This window comes from Gobio gobio, assembly GCF_949357685.1.
Source record: "Gobio gobio genome assembly, chromosome: 5".
NCBI classification, from domain to species: Eukaryota; Metazoa; Chordata; class Actinopteri; order Cypriniformes; family Gobionidae; genus Gobio; species Gobio gobio.
In genome coordinates, this window is record NC_137101.1 from 27,590,094 (window position 1) to 27,609,584 (window position 19,491).

At 38.4% G+C, this 19,491-nt stretch overlaps 1 protein-coding gene across 1 annotated transcript in view; it reads left to right on the forward strand.

Moving 5' to 3' along the window:
* The window catches only part of celsr1a (cadherin EGF LAG seven-pass G-type receptor 1a), a gene marked incomplete at its 5' end in the record, with an annotated part of 100,156 nt that overhangs the window by 29,387 nt on the left and 51,278 nt on the right, over positions 1-19,491 (forward strand). Inside the window, 4 exons of the mRNA XM_079817253.1 lie at positions 10,007-10,645; positions 12,019-12,241; positions 13,033-13,148; positions 16,078-16,166. Of these exons, the coding sequence (XP_079673379.1) occupies positions 10,007-10,645; positions 12,019-12,241; positions 13,033-13,148; positions 16,078-16,166 (1,067 nt within the window). The remainder of the gene's footprint in view (positions 1-10,006; positions 10,646-12,018; positions 12,242-13,032; positions 13,149-16,077; positions 16,167-19,491) is intronic.

Consider the following 19,491-nt stretch of genomic DNA (forward strand, 5'->3'; position numbering starts at 1 on the left):
TAGTAGTCTGTATATTAGGCTAACTAGGCTAAGTAGTCTGAACACTAGACTAAATGATGAAAATCCATTTTAGTCAGTAGTCTGAACACTAGACTAACTAATGAAAATCCATTTCAGTAGTCTGAACACTAGACTAACTGATGAAACTCTATTTTAGTCAGTAGTCTGAACACTAGACTAACTGATGAAAATCCATTTCAGTAGTCTGAACACTAGACTAACTGATGAAACTCCATTTCAGTAGTTTGCATGCTAGGCTAGGTACTGAAAATCTATTTCAGTAGTCTGAACACTAGACTAACTGATGAATATCCATTCCACTAGTCTGTCAGTAAACCAGACTGCCACTCATGGATATCCAGTTTATAACATCCAGCTTGAGACTTCACAGTAGACATGGAGTCTACTTTGATCAACCCACCCCCTGCCCTCCAGGACTGATCCCACTGCAGCCAGGTCTGTTTTGTAATCCCACCTGTTACAGGCTAGATAGATGTACTTCTGCAGTCTGCCCACCTCCTCCCTCTTCCCCAGGCTGAATAAAGTCTTTTGTGTGCATGCAGTCCTTCTCTGAGAACCGACTAATCCCAGCAAGCTAAGCAGAGGCATGCTTCACTTTCAGTGGAGAGTGGAACAAGAAAAGACACCATGACTCCAGCTGCCCTCACTGTGTAGAGGATGTTGAGTTGGACAAGTCTAGCTTTGGCAGCGGTGTGCCCCTACTGTCACCTACTCTTTATATACAAACAAGAGAGTTTTCAAAGTCAACATGAAGCACTCTCTCAAAACTCAAGTGCGCTCTCTGGGAACAAAGCCTGCTCGTGACTACTGTAGGTGCATACGCTACATTCTGGCTCATCGTCTCTTTCCTCCATTATCTATCTCTCATCCCTCTCTCCTCAGAGCTGTCATAGCAGACATCTACACCCAGGCGCCCTTATTGCTGTCGGATTACCCTGATATGGTAGCTGGCTGCGGGGCTTAAATGTTTAGGGAGATTGACAGTACAGACTTTTGTTAGACTATATACTGTATTTAATTTGATCCAAATGAACAATGAAGCTGTGCAGTGTGTTTCGGACTAATTTTCGTCCACTGGAATTGTTTCACTTGTTGAACCGTTAACACCCTGGTAGACAACATTATGACATATTAGGCTTCATTCATGAAATAGATATAGCTACATTTCTATGTAAATAATTTTGAGGAGTGAATCAGTTTGTAAACAAGTTTTTACAGAAAACTTGTTCGTAAAAACAGTCTAACATAAGTCGTTAAAAAAAGTGTAATTTTTTTTTGACACTTTGACAGGCTACATTTTAAAATAGTTTGTGAAATTGTTATTATGTAAATTGTTGCAGAATTTAGAGCTAATTTCTGCATAAATCACTTGCGAAATTTTTTCTTAAAGGGTCACTTTATTGATTTAGCATTAAGCTTTGTATCAGTAGAAACCCCGCAGTATATTTGAATTATAAATTCCCCCCTCATATCCCCCTGATACGAGATAATTATGCAGTTTATTTCTGGGAAAAATCCTCAGATGACGCAAATATCGTAATTTTACGTCATCTGAGGATTTTTTGGCCAGAGCCTAAAAACTACATCCAGTAGAGGGAGCTGTTCCGCATGTTTTCAACCCGCTCACAGGGGAGAGATCTCACGCACAGAATGTAAATGCGCACGGCTCGACCTCGAGCATTCATAACGGAGTGGTGCAGAGCAAAGTGAGTGTTTCAACTTTTCAATGAATTCCAATTAAAATTATATGTAAGTAAATGTAAGTTTACTTCTATATAAATGTAAATGTAAATTTAACTTCCATATGCGATCAGAAAAACACGCCAGACTGGACACGTGCTGAGAATTATCCTGCAGCTGCATTTGTCCTGTGACTTTCGTTCGGCTCACTCACACTTTATTGAAAAGACACGTTCAGTTTTTAATTGTAGTGTTTATTCTCTAACTGAACGAAATTATTGTATTATTATGAAGATCAAAACGACACTAGGGGCAGTGTAGGGAGTGGCCTCGTAGGGCAGCAAAGCAAGTGCATTCTGGGAGTTGTTGTCTTTCATCCACATGAGACAAAAATAAATTTTCTGTCTTTTTTCAGACTAGAAGGCACCAAATTCAAAAATAGTTTCACATTTCTGCTTCATAAATTACACAGTTTAAATACACATTCATCTTCCCAGCGCTGAAGTGCCCCTTTAAGTATATAGTTAGTACAGAAAAAACGGAGAACAAGCTTCTGTGTAAATTACTCCAAAAACCCATTCTCATGTAAGCATTCAGAATTAATTGTTCATAAAACAATGTTGTTTTCTTCAAAATAAATGCAGAATTATTTCAGAATGAATGTAAAATGCAGAATGAATTTCTATTTAAAATACTTATTGCAGAACAAATGCAGAATAAAGACTTTCTGTTTAAAATGTTCATAAAAACTCTTTTTACATAAATGGAATGCTAATCAATTTCTGTGTACGTTGTTCATTAAACCATAGCTTAATATTTATATTTACAACTATTTACAGAATGTTTTTTTTTTTTGGCCCAATAATCATACTCTACTTGTGTCACTCACATCCTCTTTGCATCACATTAAATATGCCATCTTCTCTGACAATTGCCCGTAGAACATTTGAGAGATGCACCGTTCGGTAATTGTTGAATACTTCCAGATGCGTCTCCACCAAAAATCAATAGCCTCATGATTCTCAGTGCATTACAAACTAAACGCTCATCCTCCCCTCTGCTCCATCTGTTGGTTTTGAAGCCAGAGTAGGTGGTGATGATGTCAACGAGGTGTAATCTCGTTTTACCCATTCATTAAACGCCTGGTCCCATCTGGCCGATGGAAACACCGGGTACATCTGACAATGTCTTACACTCATATTCCCTGCAGTGAGGGCCAGAGGGGTTCAGAGACGGGGTAAGGTGTGAAATTGGAGGTTTTGTATGTGTGTGAGAGTGAGTTAGAAGGAACCACCCAAACACAACAACCACAAACATGTTTGAACATGGCCCTCAAAAACTTGCATAAAATGGACCTCATCTGTCTAACCCTTTGTCAACAAACGCTTGGCAATGACAAGTGAAGTCCTTATCACAAAAACTGATTAATTACTCTTGACAAAGAAAATTACAACCACATTTCTGCATCAAGGTCGGTTCCTTGAAGGCCAAGAATGTTTTATCCCCTCTCTCAGTGTCATTCTTCAGGTTAATCAATGACTCTGAGGTGTGTTTTTATTTAAAACACCTAACTGTGCAAAGTGTCAGAGTCTCATTCTTGGTTTTATACCGCTGAGAACTCGTTGCCACCTACTACGCCTAGCAACAGTCCCAACTGTACGTCTCTCCAAGGGACCTAAAGCAAAAAGGCAATTTAGATTGTAGTTTAAGTCTAGGGATGCACAATGTTAATCTAATAATATTGGCATTTTCTTAGTACTTCATTGAATACAACTTGATCAATATTTGGCAGTTTGTCATTTCCCAGAGCTCAAAGTGATTTTTATGCCAGCAGTGCATGTAGAGACAGATGCAGGTGTTTCGATCAGTCTGAGGGTCCCGTATGGAGATCACCGTCAGCAGAGAGCATTTCACCTGTTCACACCTGCATCCGGTTGGATCTTACATGTCACCCCACAACAGCTGTGTCCATTCTCAATTTTCTGGAAATCGCTGTTTCATTGGCATCTGTTTCATATTAATGAAAGCAATTCATATTATAGGGAAAGGGTAGTTTTTGTTTGTCTGCAACTAGCTTATCTAGGTAGATTATTCCTTGGGACAATAGTCAGTTATACAGAATGTCCGATCAACCAATCACATTCTTGTATTACAGTGAGATGTGGTAATACTTATATACTTATTTAATAAATATTTATAATAAATAAATACATTAAACAATCTTTCTTTTTCTCCCTTCTAGACTGTATTCCATCAATTTTGGAACTTTGTATTTAAGCATTTCTCATGTTGCAGCTTCTTTAGGACAAAACGCATGTTGCTTCTCTTGTGTAGTTTTCAATAAAATCTCAGTGTATGCAGTGGTACCAAAATCATGGTAAGATTTACTGTCGTATGACTGCACATATTAAATCTTGACTTGCAAGCATAGTTATATAAAAAAAAAAAATGGCAGTGTTGCAATATTTGGTGTTTTGCATCACATAAAACCCAGTATTTCTCGGATTTCATTCTCCAGGGTCCTTAGCAATTCACACCCCTAATATGTGTGTGTCTATTTATTAGAGGAAGACAATAGAAAGTTACATGGTTTTGCCTCACCGTACCTAAAGCAGGTCACTGAGTTGTAGAAATGGGAGGGATTCATGGGCGGGTTCCTCAAGTGTTATTGGCTCAGTGGGCGGCACCTTTGCTTCCTTTGTTATGATTCAAACATTTGAACTTGTTGGAGGGCCGTATGCTGACTGTCACATTGGCCAAGAAACAAATTTTCATTGGCTCCTCAAGATATGTACCTCACCTACAACAGCCACTCATTTAATGACTAGCACTGTCAACATCTCGTAATGAAAAATGTAATGTTTTTTGTTTACTTGCATGTCTAATTTAAGATATGAACATCTATAGAAATATCATTGATTTTAAACTATTTTAACCACAAATCAAGTAGGGCTGTTTAGCAATTTTGCTTGTCTCGTCTTGCATACCAGTTGTTTAGTCATCCTTTGCCAACAAGAGGAAAGGTCATTTCATGCCAATCCACCCCTGACAGACTCTTAAACACACCGGACTGCCCCTCTGTCCTGTTTGTGTCAGATCACTGCTCTTTGACCGAACGTTTTGGATAATGACAGGGAACGCTAATGGCAGAGTTCGTTATTCCATGTTCTCCACGTAATTACATTAGTCAGCTTGAGTTACATGAGACGCTGCTCTGAGAGGAAGAAACCTTTGTCAATCATTGTGACAGCTGGAATATCTGTGGCTTTCATCCAATACCTGTGATAAGATAGTGTGAGGCATATCACACACTTAACAACTTCAAGTTAAACATCAACGTACACCACACTAACACATACAAATTAAATTAATGTTGTTTATCTGAATGTTTGTGTGTTTAAGTGTGTAATAATAAAGGTTATCATGCAGTTTGTTGCAGCCTCATAAAGTAATAATAATACTGTTAGGTCATAAACGAATCAGTTTTTTTTTTTCAAGTTGTGTCTTGATTAATGATGTGCTAATGGAGTGGTGCAGGTATGACGTCACTCTGTAGGTCAACTGGCAGTTTGCTTTTGGATTATTGCTAAAAACAAGCTCTGTGATCTACAAAAGTTTATGATACTTGCACGTTTTGTCCATCAAGGTAATTATCACAGATGAACACATAACTTTATGAATTTTGAAGTATAAATGCAGTCACAAGAAGTAAAAAGCTAAAGGTAGGCTATAAACAAACTACACCACGGTCCCACAAATTAAATGTCACAATCACTAAGCTTCCGACAACGCTTCCAGTTTTTATCTAAAAACATTTTGCCAGAAAGTTTGAGTTTTATAAAAGCACAATTATAAGCATAAGATTATGTTTAATCTCCCCGACTGCCTCTGTAGTCCCATTTAGCCACTTGTTACCAACCGCCTTTTTCAAAACACATAACAGTTTAAAGGTCCTGTTCTTCGTGATCCCATTTATCAAAAAAGGGGCGTGGTCTTGTTGCTCTCCCACGTGGAGAAGAGGAAGTGTTGCGTTCGGTTGCGTTTGTAGTGTGTTTGTCGCCATGTCGTCCAGATGCTGTTATTTTCATCCCGGAGTCAAATCACCTTTGTTTGGCCTTCAGGGACGCTGTACTTTGAGCACATGCATCTCCCCGTTATGGTAAGAGGCGTGACCTTTCCGGGCAACGTGCGCTAAGCCGCTGTCGAATCACAACACGGGAACCGCTGGCACAATCAGAACTCGTTACGTATTTCTGAAGGAGGGACTTCATAGAATAAGGAAATCATCAAGCCGTTTTTAGGACAGTGAAAACAGCGGTATACAGATAAGTAAATTGTGTGAAAAATACTGTGTTTTTTTACACGCGAAACATGAACACATGTTATATTGCACACTGTGAACACAATCAAAGCTTCAAAAAAACAGGAAAAACGGGACCTTTAAAAAAAATCACTAGTGGGGTAATACTGATGTATTTTATGTCGTAGAATAAAACGTGAAAGTGTCTTGAGCTTGTGTTTACCACACCTTCAGCTATATAACCAAAATCCCATTCAAAAAACCCATGGAATCCAGGACGAGGGAACCAGAAGTGCTAAAATGCTAACTCGTGATGTCATACAGTACCTGCACCACTCTATGATTCTTAACACACTTAAGAACACTTTTAAAAAGAGCAATTGTAAGTTTTAATAATAAGTTTTACTTTATTTTAATAATCTTTTGTCATGCCTTAAAGAAGTGCCTGATTAATGTGTTCACTAACATATTAAAGCACATGTAAAGTACTTGATTATAATTTAAACTGTAGTGTTTTAGCGACGGTGGGGCGGTGCCGCGGTGGGTAAGAGATGTAACCAGTAGCCGTGGCTTTGGGAGTGGCCTCGTAGGGCAGCGAAGCAAGTGCATTCTGGGAGTTGTTGTCTTTCATCCACATGAGACAAAAATAAACTGTCTTTTCTCGGTCTAGAAGGCACTAAATTCAAAAGTAATTTCACATTTCTACTACATAAATGACCCAGTTTAAATACACATTCATCTTCCCAGCGCTGAAGTACCCCTATAAGTCTTAACTGGGTAAAAAAAAAATACTCTTAAAGGATTAGTTCACTTAAAATGAAAATGTCCTGATATTTTACTCACCCCCATCTCATCCAAGGTGTTCGTGTCTTTCTTTCTTCAGTCAAAAAGAAATAAAGTTTTTTGAGGCAAACATTCCAGGATTTTTCTCCCCATCACATAGACTTCCATGGCAACCAAAATGTTGAAGGTCCAAATCAATGCAGTTTCAAAGGGCTTCGAAGGGCTTCAGTGGCTCTGCGCGATCCCAGGCGAGGAATAGGGTCTTATCTAGCCAAACCATCGGTCATTTAAAAAAAAAAAAAGAATCTACTTTTTAACCGAAATTTCTCATCTTGAGCTGCTCTGCGATGTGCCAAGGATTGTGCAATCACGTTGAAAAGGTCACGCTAGACGTAGACGGAAGTACCGCCCCAAGCGTACGTGTGAGGACTAATACAAACGCCCTTTCCCAAAAAACACTCCATCTTCAACTTCAAGACGCAAGATGAGCAATTTAGGTTAAAAAGTATATTAATTAAAAAAAAAAACATTTAAATGACTGATGGTTTCACTAGATAAGACCCTGTTCCTCGTCTGGGATCACGCAGAGCCTCTGAAGCCCTTCGAAGCCCTTTGAAACTGCATTGATTTGGACCTTCAACATTTTGGTTGCCATGGAATTCTATGTGATGGGGAGAAAAATCCAGGAATGTGTTCCTCAAAAAACGTTCTTTTCAACTGAAGAAAGAAAGACATGAACATCTTGGATGAGATGGGGGTGAGTAAAATATCAAGACATTTTCATTTTGAAGTGAACTAATACTTTAAGTTCAACTAATTGCATTTATATAAATTGTATTCACTATACACTTTTATTAAGTTAACAATTATTCAATTAACATTGATTAGGTGTCCAAAAACATTAAATACTCTTTAAATTTCACATAAAATTTTCACTTAAGCATATTTTATTTACGTAATATTCTGTTACAACAGAATACTTATTCTATTTAAGGATTCAATGTATGCAATAAGTAAATTGAACTTTGTTAAAGTATGTTAAAGTGTACTTCTTTATTTACAAGGGTTAACAGAGTTCATTTAATCCATGAGAGGGGCATGAGGGCGTTTGCATGACAACAACCTTTGCCTGGCAACACAACTTTACTTTACATTGAAACTAAGTGAACAGCTGACAGACTAAATATATACCGCACTGCAATGTCAGGTGGAAAACACATTCTGTCTTACTTTGATTTATAAATACTGATATTTTGATATAATGAGAAACTAAGAAGACACACTTTAGTTCATTACTTTATTTGAAAGTTCTGTGTAATTTGGAATCAAAACAAGAGTTATTGGTAATGTCTAGAATAATACAGTGTTTAAAAACACATTTCCCTATCCTGAGAGAAAAGACCAATCCATTCGATCCATCATTCATCTCAGAACAGCACAAAAACTGGATATGACATTCCTGTTTTGTTAGGCTGGGTGCCAGCAGACATTTTCATTAGCATCCTCCCCTGTTGATAAAATGATGTTCTCTGTGCCTACAGTAAATGTGTTTAGTTTGCACTTAAGGAACATAAAGATAAAGAATGACAAGAGAGAAAGATAGAGAGCAGTAAGGATTTTTTTCTTTCTTGTGTGTGTAAATGCACCTTTAAAAATATGTGTCAGCTTATAGATTTAATTCACAAGAAAACCTGGGTACAATCGAAAATAACAGATACACCCACATTTGCTTTGCAATTGTTAAAAGGGTTTAAATTAGTTTTTTTTTTGCTCTTTTTTTATCTACTGTAACAACATTCACAATGTAAAGCTTTCAATTCACCCAGAATGCTCTTGCAATTGTTGTTTATTTTAAATGCAAAAGCCAAAAGAGAATGACCACAAATCTGATACATTTTCAAAATCCAATAGTGATAACTAGAAATGAAATGTATATTAGAAACAGCATGTTATCGGCGAACTCTTTGTATCAGGTTAGGTCTGCTCTTCGAAGTCAAAGCAATGTGCTTATGTCATCCTGTGCAACATTAGTGGACCAAACACAGTGCAGTACATACCAGAGTTGGGAATGTGACCCATTTACTGGGTATGGCGACTGACCTACACCCCCTTCTTTTGAGATTTATGGCTGTGATATAATTTAGAGACACATAACTCAACTCAAAGACACATGAGACCTCCATATTTGAAAGGTCTTAGCCACATTGTTTTGCTGGGGGTATTAATTGGATATACCACCTGTTCTGCAGTTGTTCCCTTAGCAAAACAGAGCAGCCACTGCAGTACTTGTGGGAGCTTCCTGTCAAATCCATTATATCCAGGAGGGAAAAAGTGGGATTGAGATCAGATATGGCAATTTAATTTAAGATTGCTTTAATCAGACCTGGACTTAGCAGTCAATTACTCCAGGCAGCTCTTTTAATGTAATGCTTTGTGATAGTTCAATATATATATATATATATATATATATATATATATATATATATATATATATATATATATATATATATATATACGTGTGTTAAATCTCTACACTTAGTGAAGAAAAAACTGCGGAAACATTCTTAGGTCATAAAGGTTTTGAGCAACATGAGGTTTAGTAAATGATTTTCATTTTTAGGTGAACTATCCCTTTGAACAAAGGCTTTGGAACTTTGACAGTTTGCAGTGTCATGTCATAAGAAAAATAGCAAAATAAAGTCTGCTGCTATGCAGCTCAACCCAAACCATCAGTGACAAGCATGAAATCAGTAATGTGGAAGCAACGGTCATATCCTGAAAAAGTATACATGCTAAATGTTGTCATTCAGTGTGAAGCTCCATAGTTAAGGTCATGCACAATCCCATAATAAGCATTCCAATCCGCTTTGTACTTTTGTGGAAGAAAGCATTTACAGTGTTTTACGGTTGTCAAGTCTCCATCAATTCTGAGGTTTTTACAGCATTAGTTTAAACAGAGAAAACGAGTTTGTGTCCTGAAGCAAGATACTAAGATGATCTGTCTAATTGTGGTGCAACTTTGTAGTAATCCTGTCTGTTAACATGCTTTCTTCTCCAACCCAAAACAGTATTCAGACTTTTTCAGTGTAAGAAGAGTATACTGATATCTTTCGGAAGCAGCTGACTTCCAGCTAAAAAATTCCAAAAGACTAGAAGCAGGTTGTGCTTTCATGGAATGTAAAACTGAATTATTAACGGTTGATTGTTTCTATCCTTTTTTAGATGGTATCCACCAAGTGACGGCCTTCTGTACTCTCCGTGTGACCATCATCACTGACGAGATGCTAACGAACAGCATCACGGTCCGTCTGGAGAACATGTCCCAGGAACGCTTCCTATCCCCGCTGCTTTCTCTATTTGCCGAAGGTGTGGCAGCGGTCCTCTCAACTAGTCGCGATGGAGTTTTCGTCTTCAACGTCCAGAATGATACGGATGTCAGCGGCAACATCCTCAATGTCACCTTCTCTGCCTTGCTTCCTGGAGGAGCTCCAGATCGCTACTTCCCTTCGGAGGAACTTCAGGAGCAAATCTACCTGAACCGAACTCTGTTACGGAAAATCTCCAGCCAAAGTGTCCTTCCGTTTGATGACAACATTTGCCTGCGGGAACCTTGCGAAAACTACATGAAATGTGTCTCTGTATTAAAGTTCGACAGCTCTCCACCTTTCATAGCTTCTGACACTGTTCTCTTCAGACCAATCCATCCCATTAATGGCCTGCGCTGCCGTTGTCCGGCTGGATTTACCGGCGACTACTGTGAGACAGAGATTGACCTGTGCTACTCAGGGCCATGCCGCAACAATGGGCGCTGCCGCAGTCGAGAAGGAGGGTACACCTGCGAGTGTCTAGAGGACTTCACAGGTGAGTGCCAAACTTGTTATGGCACACAGCATGTGTGTGTTTAGTCTGTACACTTGCAGGAATATGTGGTAGAGTGGTTTGTGGTTAGGGAGCGGTATTTTGTCAGGAGCTGAAGGAATGCTGCCCTGGAGAACCTGAGGTTTGAACTGTCAGTCATTTGGGGTAAACCACAAATAGCGAAACCACCAGGTGGACAAACAAGAGGAATTATTTGTCCACCTGTGAGGGACTTATTGAATCTTGAACAAAGATCAGATAGGCCATACCATGTCAAATAATGCTTTGTTTCTTGAAGAACGAATATAAAATGAAAGACTGTGTTGACTATATCTGATCAATCTCCAATTGGGAGGCTCCTCTGTCATTTCTACCCACCTCCCCCTTTTATCAAGGCCAATTACCCTTCTAATCACCTCCTTCAGTGCTTTGAAGGTCACAGTTCAACTCCAGGTATTCTGCATCCATTATGATGGTGATGACAGCTTGCCTCTCAACATCTATCCCTTTCTGGCTTTCTCACATTAGAGGGAAACAGATCTGTCTATTTCCCTCCAAGAGAAAGATTATCCCAAGGAAATCAGGGGTCATTACAGGCACAGGGACTGCCATCCTGTTCCCCCGCCACACATAAACACCCTTTGTCCAGATCTTGTCTGGATAATGGCTGATATATAACACTGCATGAGTTGTATGTCCATCTTCGGTAAGGGAATTGGTGGTGCCATAGAGGAACTTTTGGATTGTCAAGTGCTTCCGTATGGAAAGCTGAGACTAAGTCAGGGCTCAAACTTTGATTTAAGGCCAGTATTGCAGGGCTCTTCAGCTCCAGTCCTGGAGGGCCATTGTCCTCCAGAGTTGTAACAATTCCAATTTAACACACCTGACTGTAATTTGAAGCAATTCTGAACACCTTGATTAGCTTGTCGGGGTGTATTTGGATTAGGTCAAAACTCAGCATGAGTCTCACTGGCCCTTCAGAAAAGGAGCGGAAGAGCCTTGCAGTATAGTGTCAGATCAGTGAAGATGTTTCAGCACCCAATTCTCACCCCCGAAATTTTCTGAACTTTGAAAAAGTACTACCTCGCAACCAGGGACTTTCTGAAGGGGAAATTTTTTACCCGGAACTTAATTTACACCCTGGTCTCTGCGGACAAAACACACCAAGTACCACCCTAAATCCCTAGTTCCTACGGTGGAAGCACGGCTTAAGACACTGTTTGCAGTCCAGTCATAGAAGCTTAGGCTACTTTCCTCTGTAACAATATACCTTGCGCTACAGTGATCAAAGATGTCAAAAGGTTGAATCAGTGTTCCGATACTTTTAATACTTTAGGCTCTCTACAAGTTTACAAACTTCTCATAATTCTCTGTAGGTGAGAACTGTGAAGTAGATGCCCGCTCTGGCCGCTGTGTCCCCGGTATATGCAAAAATGGAGGTGAGTGTGTCAACCTGCTAGTGGGTGGCTTCACGTGCAACTGCCCTTCTGGAGAGTATGAGAAACCTTTCTGTGAGATGACAACCCGCAGCTTTCCCGGTCAGTCCTTCATTACCTTCCGAGGCCTGAGACAGAGATTCCACTTCACTATTTCCTTCATGTAAGTACTGGGTTATATTTGACAAGAAAATTGCTTATGACCTCAGTGTCATGCCCCTGTTTATCTTCTTGTTACACTGACACGTCTGCCCAAAGCTTTGCATGCTGTAAAGTGTAATTTGTTGAAGAGGTTGCATAAGGAGCCCTTGAGCTCTGCCTGGCTATTTTGCATGCCTGGACACATCTTCTACTCATTCTGTGTCATACATTGATAATTCTAATGTCAAGCTCAAATCATTTTTAGCTGTTGAGTCTTTTAAAGCTAGAAAGACATGTGGATAATTTGCTTAAAAGCAATTATGCTTTTTCTGATATATTAATCAAAAAATGTTGAGACAGGGTCACCAGAGTAATATTTGGGCTCCTGTGCTGTGTAAAAACAGGAAGGGCTATGTGTTTAGAGAGCTCTATCAGTGTTTTTCTTTATTTGTATCATTTTCCTGTGGAGCAGCTGGTCTCTGACTCCTCTGCCCTCTGTGCCACGGCCCAGGCATGATAGAGGTGGGATGTGCCGCCCAAGGCAGGGAAACCACTTCCTGTCTCTGGACCACTGGCCTTACGTTTACTTCCTCTCCGATTTTTTTTCTTTTCCTCCCTTGATTAATAGATGTTATTTCTTCTGTCTGGCTGGGGGGTTTCTTGTAGCTCAATTTGTTTAGGTTGTGAATTCTAACATATGAGGAAATAAGTGCAATCAAACCTTGATAGGAGTTAAAGATTTATGAGGGGGTAGTGTAGACATTCAATAAAACCTGTAGTTCTGGTTGTTCTGATCAGTTTTTTTCTGCCCAGGTTTGCCACAAGAGAAAGAAACGCCCTTTTACTCTACAACGGTCGTTTTAACGAGAAACACGACTTCATAGCTGTGGAGATCATAGAGGAACAGATTCAACTCACCTTCTCAGCAGGTACGACAATGTAACACTCAGGAAGACCAGGTCACCTTAGGGTCAACATAAGTTAGCATAAGAAAATAGAGATATACTGAAATTAAAAAAATGTAGCATATAATTTAAGCCAAATATTATTTTTAATCTATAGAAATAAACAGAGAATCTATATGTAAAAATGGGATAAATGAGCATGCACAAATAAATATCCAATATTCACTGATACGCAAGCTTGATTTCATGTCATGAATCGTGTCAGACCACAATTCATAACTAGTGCTGGGCAATCGATTAATCACAATCGAAATCGCAATTAATCGCATCCAAAAGTTTGTGTTTACATAATATATGTGTGTGTGTGTAATGTGTATAATTATTATGTATATATAAATACACATGCATGTATTTAAGTAAAATATGTTATATTTATATATATATAAAATATGTATATTTGTATATAAGATAAATTATTTATATATATATATATATATATATATATATATATATATATATATATATACATAGTATATATTCATGCAAATATTTCTTTAATATATACATATACATTTAATTTATATATACAGTACATAAGTGTGTATTTATACAGTATATACATAATAATTATACACAGTGCACACACATATTATGTTAACACAAACTTTTATTTTGGATGTGATTAATTGCGATTAATCGATCGCCTAGCACTATTCATAACCCAATGCAAGCATATGCTTTCTCAGCATTTTAGCACTATAGCATTAATGTAAACACTAGGGATGCCACAATTCTCAATATAATATTGAACCGTTCGGTACGGCATTCACGGTTCAATACGCGCTTGTGAATTGCGTTGTTTTCAGTTTTGCATTTAATTAATTATTTTTCTACAAATTCTATCATTTGCCTCCATCCCAGTACTGAACAACACGAAATACATTCACATCACACGTTAGTGGTAGAGTTATACTCACGGGACACTATAGTTATTCACAATCACGAAAGTTCATTATTTGCATGCGTTTTGAAGCCTTGCCGGTTAAACGTTTCATTCGCGTGCTTAATGCTTATGCACGGTTTTAACATGCGCTTTTCCGAGCGCGCGCGTGATTACTGGACTAAGTAGTCTTACTGCGCTAATACTGTCATATACACACATGGTTAACATAAACACAGTCGGTTATGTCTAAAGAGAAAGTAAAATCGGCGTGTGTCTGTATATTAGATGCACGCACAATGACAGCAGCGCAGCCTAGTGAACACGCCGTCCTTAAAGGGACAGTTCACCTCTAAAATTATGTCATTATTTACTCACTCTAATATTGTTCCAAACCTGTATTCATTTCTCGATGACAGAATTTTCATTTTTGAGTGAGCTATCCCTTAATGTTAATACAACAACAAAAGACAAAGAGAAAATCACTCACTGCTCTTGACTGAAAAACAGTATTGTTGCATCCCTAGTAAACACCAAACATTAATGTCTCCTTCTATGGTCAGTTTTCTTTTTTCAAGTCAACTACTGTCATACCGTCAATTTGAAGATAATTTTGCAGAGCATGCTTGCTAAAGTTGTCAAACACGTTTACAGGTGACTACATAAATTATAACACAGACATATGAAGGTAACTCTCTCTTCCTTAAATACTGAGGTATGTTAAAGCAACAGTAACACACCTTATGCATAGATGACCATGCACTTCCAATGTTTTAGCCAAGCGTTGTGTATACGTTTGTGTACTTGAATAGAGTAAGTCTTTGGACTACATGTCAGATTTACTCCTGGAACAGCAAACAGTGGTGTTGACAATATACAGTGACCTGAGGTGACGTCATGCCACGCTAAGCAGCTTGTTTGTGCAGTCATGTGCAGAAAATTGCTCTTGGTCGATGTGTTTACGACAAAGAATTTATAAGTCGTAAAGTGTCCAAACTTTAAAGAGGCTATGTAGTGACCCCAACTGGTCTTTCCAACGTCTCCATGCATGCGTAGGGGAAGACACGCTTGCGCAAACATGCATTCTCTCTCTCTCTCTCTCTCTCTTTCTCTCTAACACACACATACACACACACACACACACGCACATATTTTAACTCTCAGGCAGTTATAAATAACACAATATGAGCAGTCCCTATAATGGGACTGTTGATCTTATAGCACACATAAATCATTCCCAGACAAAGAGAACAATGTTGTGTCATGCTGTGGAGCCTGTTTTACATGCTGCACTAAAACTTCTGTTGACCAGTTCAAGGGGCTGGCCCATCATTCTTAGTTTTTCAGTGATCAAAGGGTGCAAGAATGTAATCAAAAATATATTAGGTTTAAGCAAAATCTAAATTGATCAATTGCTTAGACAATGTTGCAATTGTTTATCCATATTTGGTCATTATTTACTGATTCTTTTTGAATACCAGTAGGGACTCCTGCCTTGGGTAAATATTCCTCTAAACCCAATGTACATTTTTGCTCTCCTACCCTCTAAATGAACTCCATTGATGAGAGAGAATATCTGAACATGATTGATAGTTATGTTAGAAGCTTTACGCTGTGGCCGCTAAGTGACTTTATATTGGACCAGAGGTGATAAAGACACAATTTATACCTTTATCGCATGCCAAAACACTTTTTGAGCGATATCTGTTTTTATGGTGTACTCATAAATGCAGCATGTTGAACATTTACAGTAATATACAGTGATTGCAAAAATAGATTATGTATCTAATAGGTACGTATTTAAAAAGGTATTGCCTACATAAATAAATCAAGTTTGCTACTTTTTGTCAGTAGCTTGTGTTGCTAATGGCTAAACTGTGTTTAGTGACTATTATGTGACTATTATGAGTTGATAAGATACATTTTTACAGTACAGTAGCATTTATATACAATGTCAACATACATGCCTGTTGTCTCTTCAATGAACTTAAAAGAAATATAATTCTCTTCTAGGTGAGTCAAAAACAACTGTTGCACCGTTCATACCAGGTGGAGTTAGCGACGGCCAGTGGCATTCGGTTCAGCTTCACTACTACAACAAGGTAAGATATTAAGTCCTCTGTGCTTTAAATTGTTGGAATAGTTGTTCCTGAAGATTCTCACTTATTCTGGACAAACAGGACAATTCATGGATGTTGTCTGTTCCCACGATGGTTTTCTTACTTTCCACTTGTATCTGTCCTGAGGAAGACAGGAGATTATTTAATAGCAGTTATTCGGATTCTCTCTGTTTGACTTGCATTGCATTTCACTCAACTGGAGTTTGTTTTCAAATGCTTCCACACCCAAAGGCAACAGCGTGTTTGCACGAGATTTCTTAATTATGTCTAAATGCACTTACTAGCAAGTTTTTGCATGTGTTGCTTACTCTTCCACACGAAGATTATGACTAGAGTTTATCTAGCATTGCCCTCTCCATGTGCCCGTCCCAGAAAGACAGTCTGCTAACTGGAGGCCACAGGATTCACGTAAAGCTTCCACAAAAACTCACGCGCTTTGGCAACAATAGACACAGTCGTCTTTATTTCAGTCCTGTGATTCTCGACTCTTCCAAGCCCTGAACATCAGAAACTGAATATGCCATTGGGATGTGCCAAGAGTCTTCCTGCTTGTAAGAGACTCAACTTGAGTTTCATAAACCGTCTGTTTTCCACGTTGTCTTCAAGCATATCCTTGTACTCATATAAAGTGAGCAATAGTTGGAGACAGAAACAATAAGGGAGGTCTCGAATTTCAAGAGAGTTTGTGACTTCTTTAATTCACTGCAAAAAGACTAATGGAGTTTTCTGTAATGACATTAATTGATGATGATTTCTCAGAGTTGTTTTTTGTTGGTGATCTCTCAAGATATGACAACACATAAAAGTTTAAAATCAATTCTTTATGAAGCTATTTTAAATAATTTGCATTGGTGTATTATCTTTTTATTGTTTTGTCACGTATTAACAAGTATTTGTAGTACAAGAATGAATGGTAGGCTAAGGCAAATTGTGATTTTTTTTTTGTTTGTGTATTATTCATTTTCAAAGCGCTGGACTTGTGATTTTCATTTGGTGGATGATAAAATGATAGACTTCCATTGAATAAGAGAATATTATATACATTTGGGGTGGGCTGTTTTGACATTGACCAGTAAAGCAACCATACACAAAACCTTAGCGTCATGTGAGTGAGTTTTGGACCTGTGAAAAAAATCTAGTCTAGTATGCATTGTAAAATTGTTCCTTATATAGACTGGGTTATGCTGTGTTTTTGCTTTTTTTGTTGTGATTGAGCATAATAGTTTAAAGCACTTTTATGTCCAGCCTGAGTTGCTATTAGAGGAATACACACACACACACACACACACACACACACACACACACGTTTATACACAGACACTAAATCAACACAACTCATAGTGTTAGACCACCAGCCAAGTGGGAGTCGTCACACACGGCTGTGTCAAAAATATTGCACCTGCCTCCGACACACACACTCACTGTAAAAAGTAACAGGGAGGCCAGAGACGCAGCAAGTGTGTGACAGCCTGCAGCTGTTGTTGAGTGTGTGTTGTGATTTACCATGGTGAATTGATCAAACACACACACAGTCTCTGTGACAATAACCTACAGCAGTGTCACGCTCACTAAGTTGGTGGTGAAACTGTCTCAAACCATGTCTCGCGGAGTGTGAGAACTGTCAAGAGCAGGTATACTGTCCAGATCTAAAGACATTCCTCCACAATCAGTTAATGCTTCCCCTGATTATCACCTTCCCACAGCGCCAGAGAGAGGCCTGTTGGGATTTCAGAGGATTTTAGATGGAATCTGCTCATACTTTCACGACCTTTTAAGGTACCGCTGTACTTTAAAGGAACTTATAGAAAGACAAAGTGCCTCAGTCATACCTAATGCCTGGTGCTTAATTTATGGGGTCAGAGAGTGAATATATAAAAGCTCATGGCTGCCTACACACTCTGACGCTGTCAGAGAATGCTGCAAATTCATTCATTTCAAGGGGGATGGTGTGTCTCAAGGACATATAGGGAAAGTAATTTTGTGTGAAGGTGACGAAGGTTATGTAATGTGACCAAAATGTTAACATTTCACAGAATTTTTAAGTGAATATATTATTTAGGTAGCAATAGCAATAGAAATGTGGACGTTTAAACAACTTGAACCAAATTGCTAAGCAAAATTGAACAGTTCAAACTGTTGCGTCGCCATGTTGACAGTTGACATGAGAGGCTGCATCTGAAATTGCATACTTCCCTACTATATAGTAGGCGAAAAACAGTATGCGAAAAAAGAAGTGTCCGAAGTGTCACAGTACTCATAAAACAGTAGGCAAAAAGTTCCCGGATGACCTACTACCGAGATACTGAAGTGTGCATACGATGGACACTTTACTATCCCATGAGGCCACAGGAGAGGATTTGTGAATGGCAGTGAAGCAACGTAACTTACGCTGGTACATGATAATGACAGTATGGCGAATGTAGGACGTCCGGATTACATTCATACTACACATACTTATACTTTATGGAACGGTACTTTTTTAGCAGTCGTGAAGTAATTACTTATTCAAAATAAGTGCCTACTCAAGAGAGTATGCGATTTCGGATGCAGCCAAAGAGAGTTTATGCTAATGCCAGATCTAGCACCTCTTGTGGCAATGCTGAGAATTGTGTTCTGACACATTTCAAAACACAGCAAAGCATTTTGATTTCCCATTTTGATTTGTTTCTCTTTTTAGACATTTTAGAGTTTTGTTGCTAAAGGTGTGGAGAGGTGAGGGTGTGGGTTCTGTATAACAAACTAGATGATGATGTGCGAATAGATGGTAGAAAATTCCTCTTCCTATATTCTGAAAAGTTCTAGCTGACTAGGGTTCGTTTCGAGGAGCGATATGCGTTTTTATTAATACATTTGCATTGTATTTAAGCAGTGTAAAACCAACATTTAATCATTAAAAATGGTTACTAGCTGTGTTCCTACACCTAGTGAGCTGCTTACCTAAACAGCATTTTTAGAGAAGGCAATCCTATAGAATGTGTAATGAGACCAAGATATAGTACAAATCAAGTGAATTGTTAGTTATAAACATTCTTTATTTATCTTTAACTGTCACATCTAATTAAAAAGGACATCTTTATCCCATATTTTGTCATAATATACACTTCTATTCTGATTTATTAATTGCAAATGATCTTGAAATTGTGTGGAGCTGAATGGTTTCAGATCTCCGCCTTGTAAACGCCTCCTAATTAATATCATTAACATAGAAGAGCACCAATCAACGTCCAAATCTGTTACTTAAGAATGGCAAGCGTCAAAAATTGCTTAAATTTCCAAACACCTGCAGGACTCCGACTTTCTGACACAA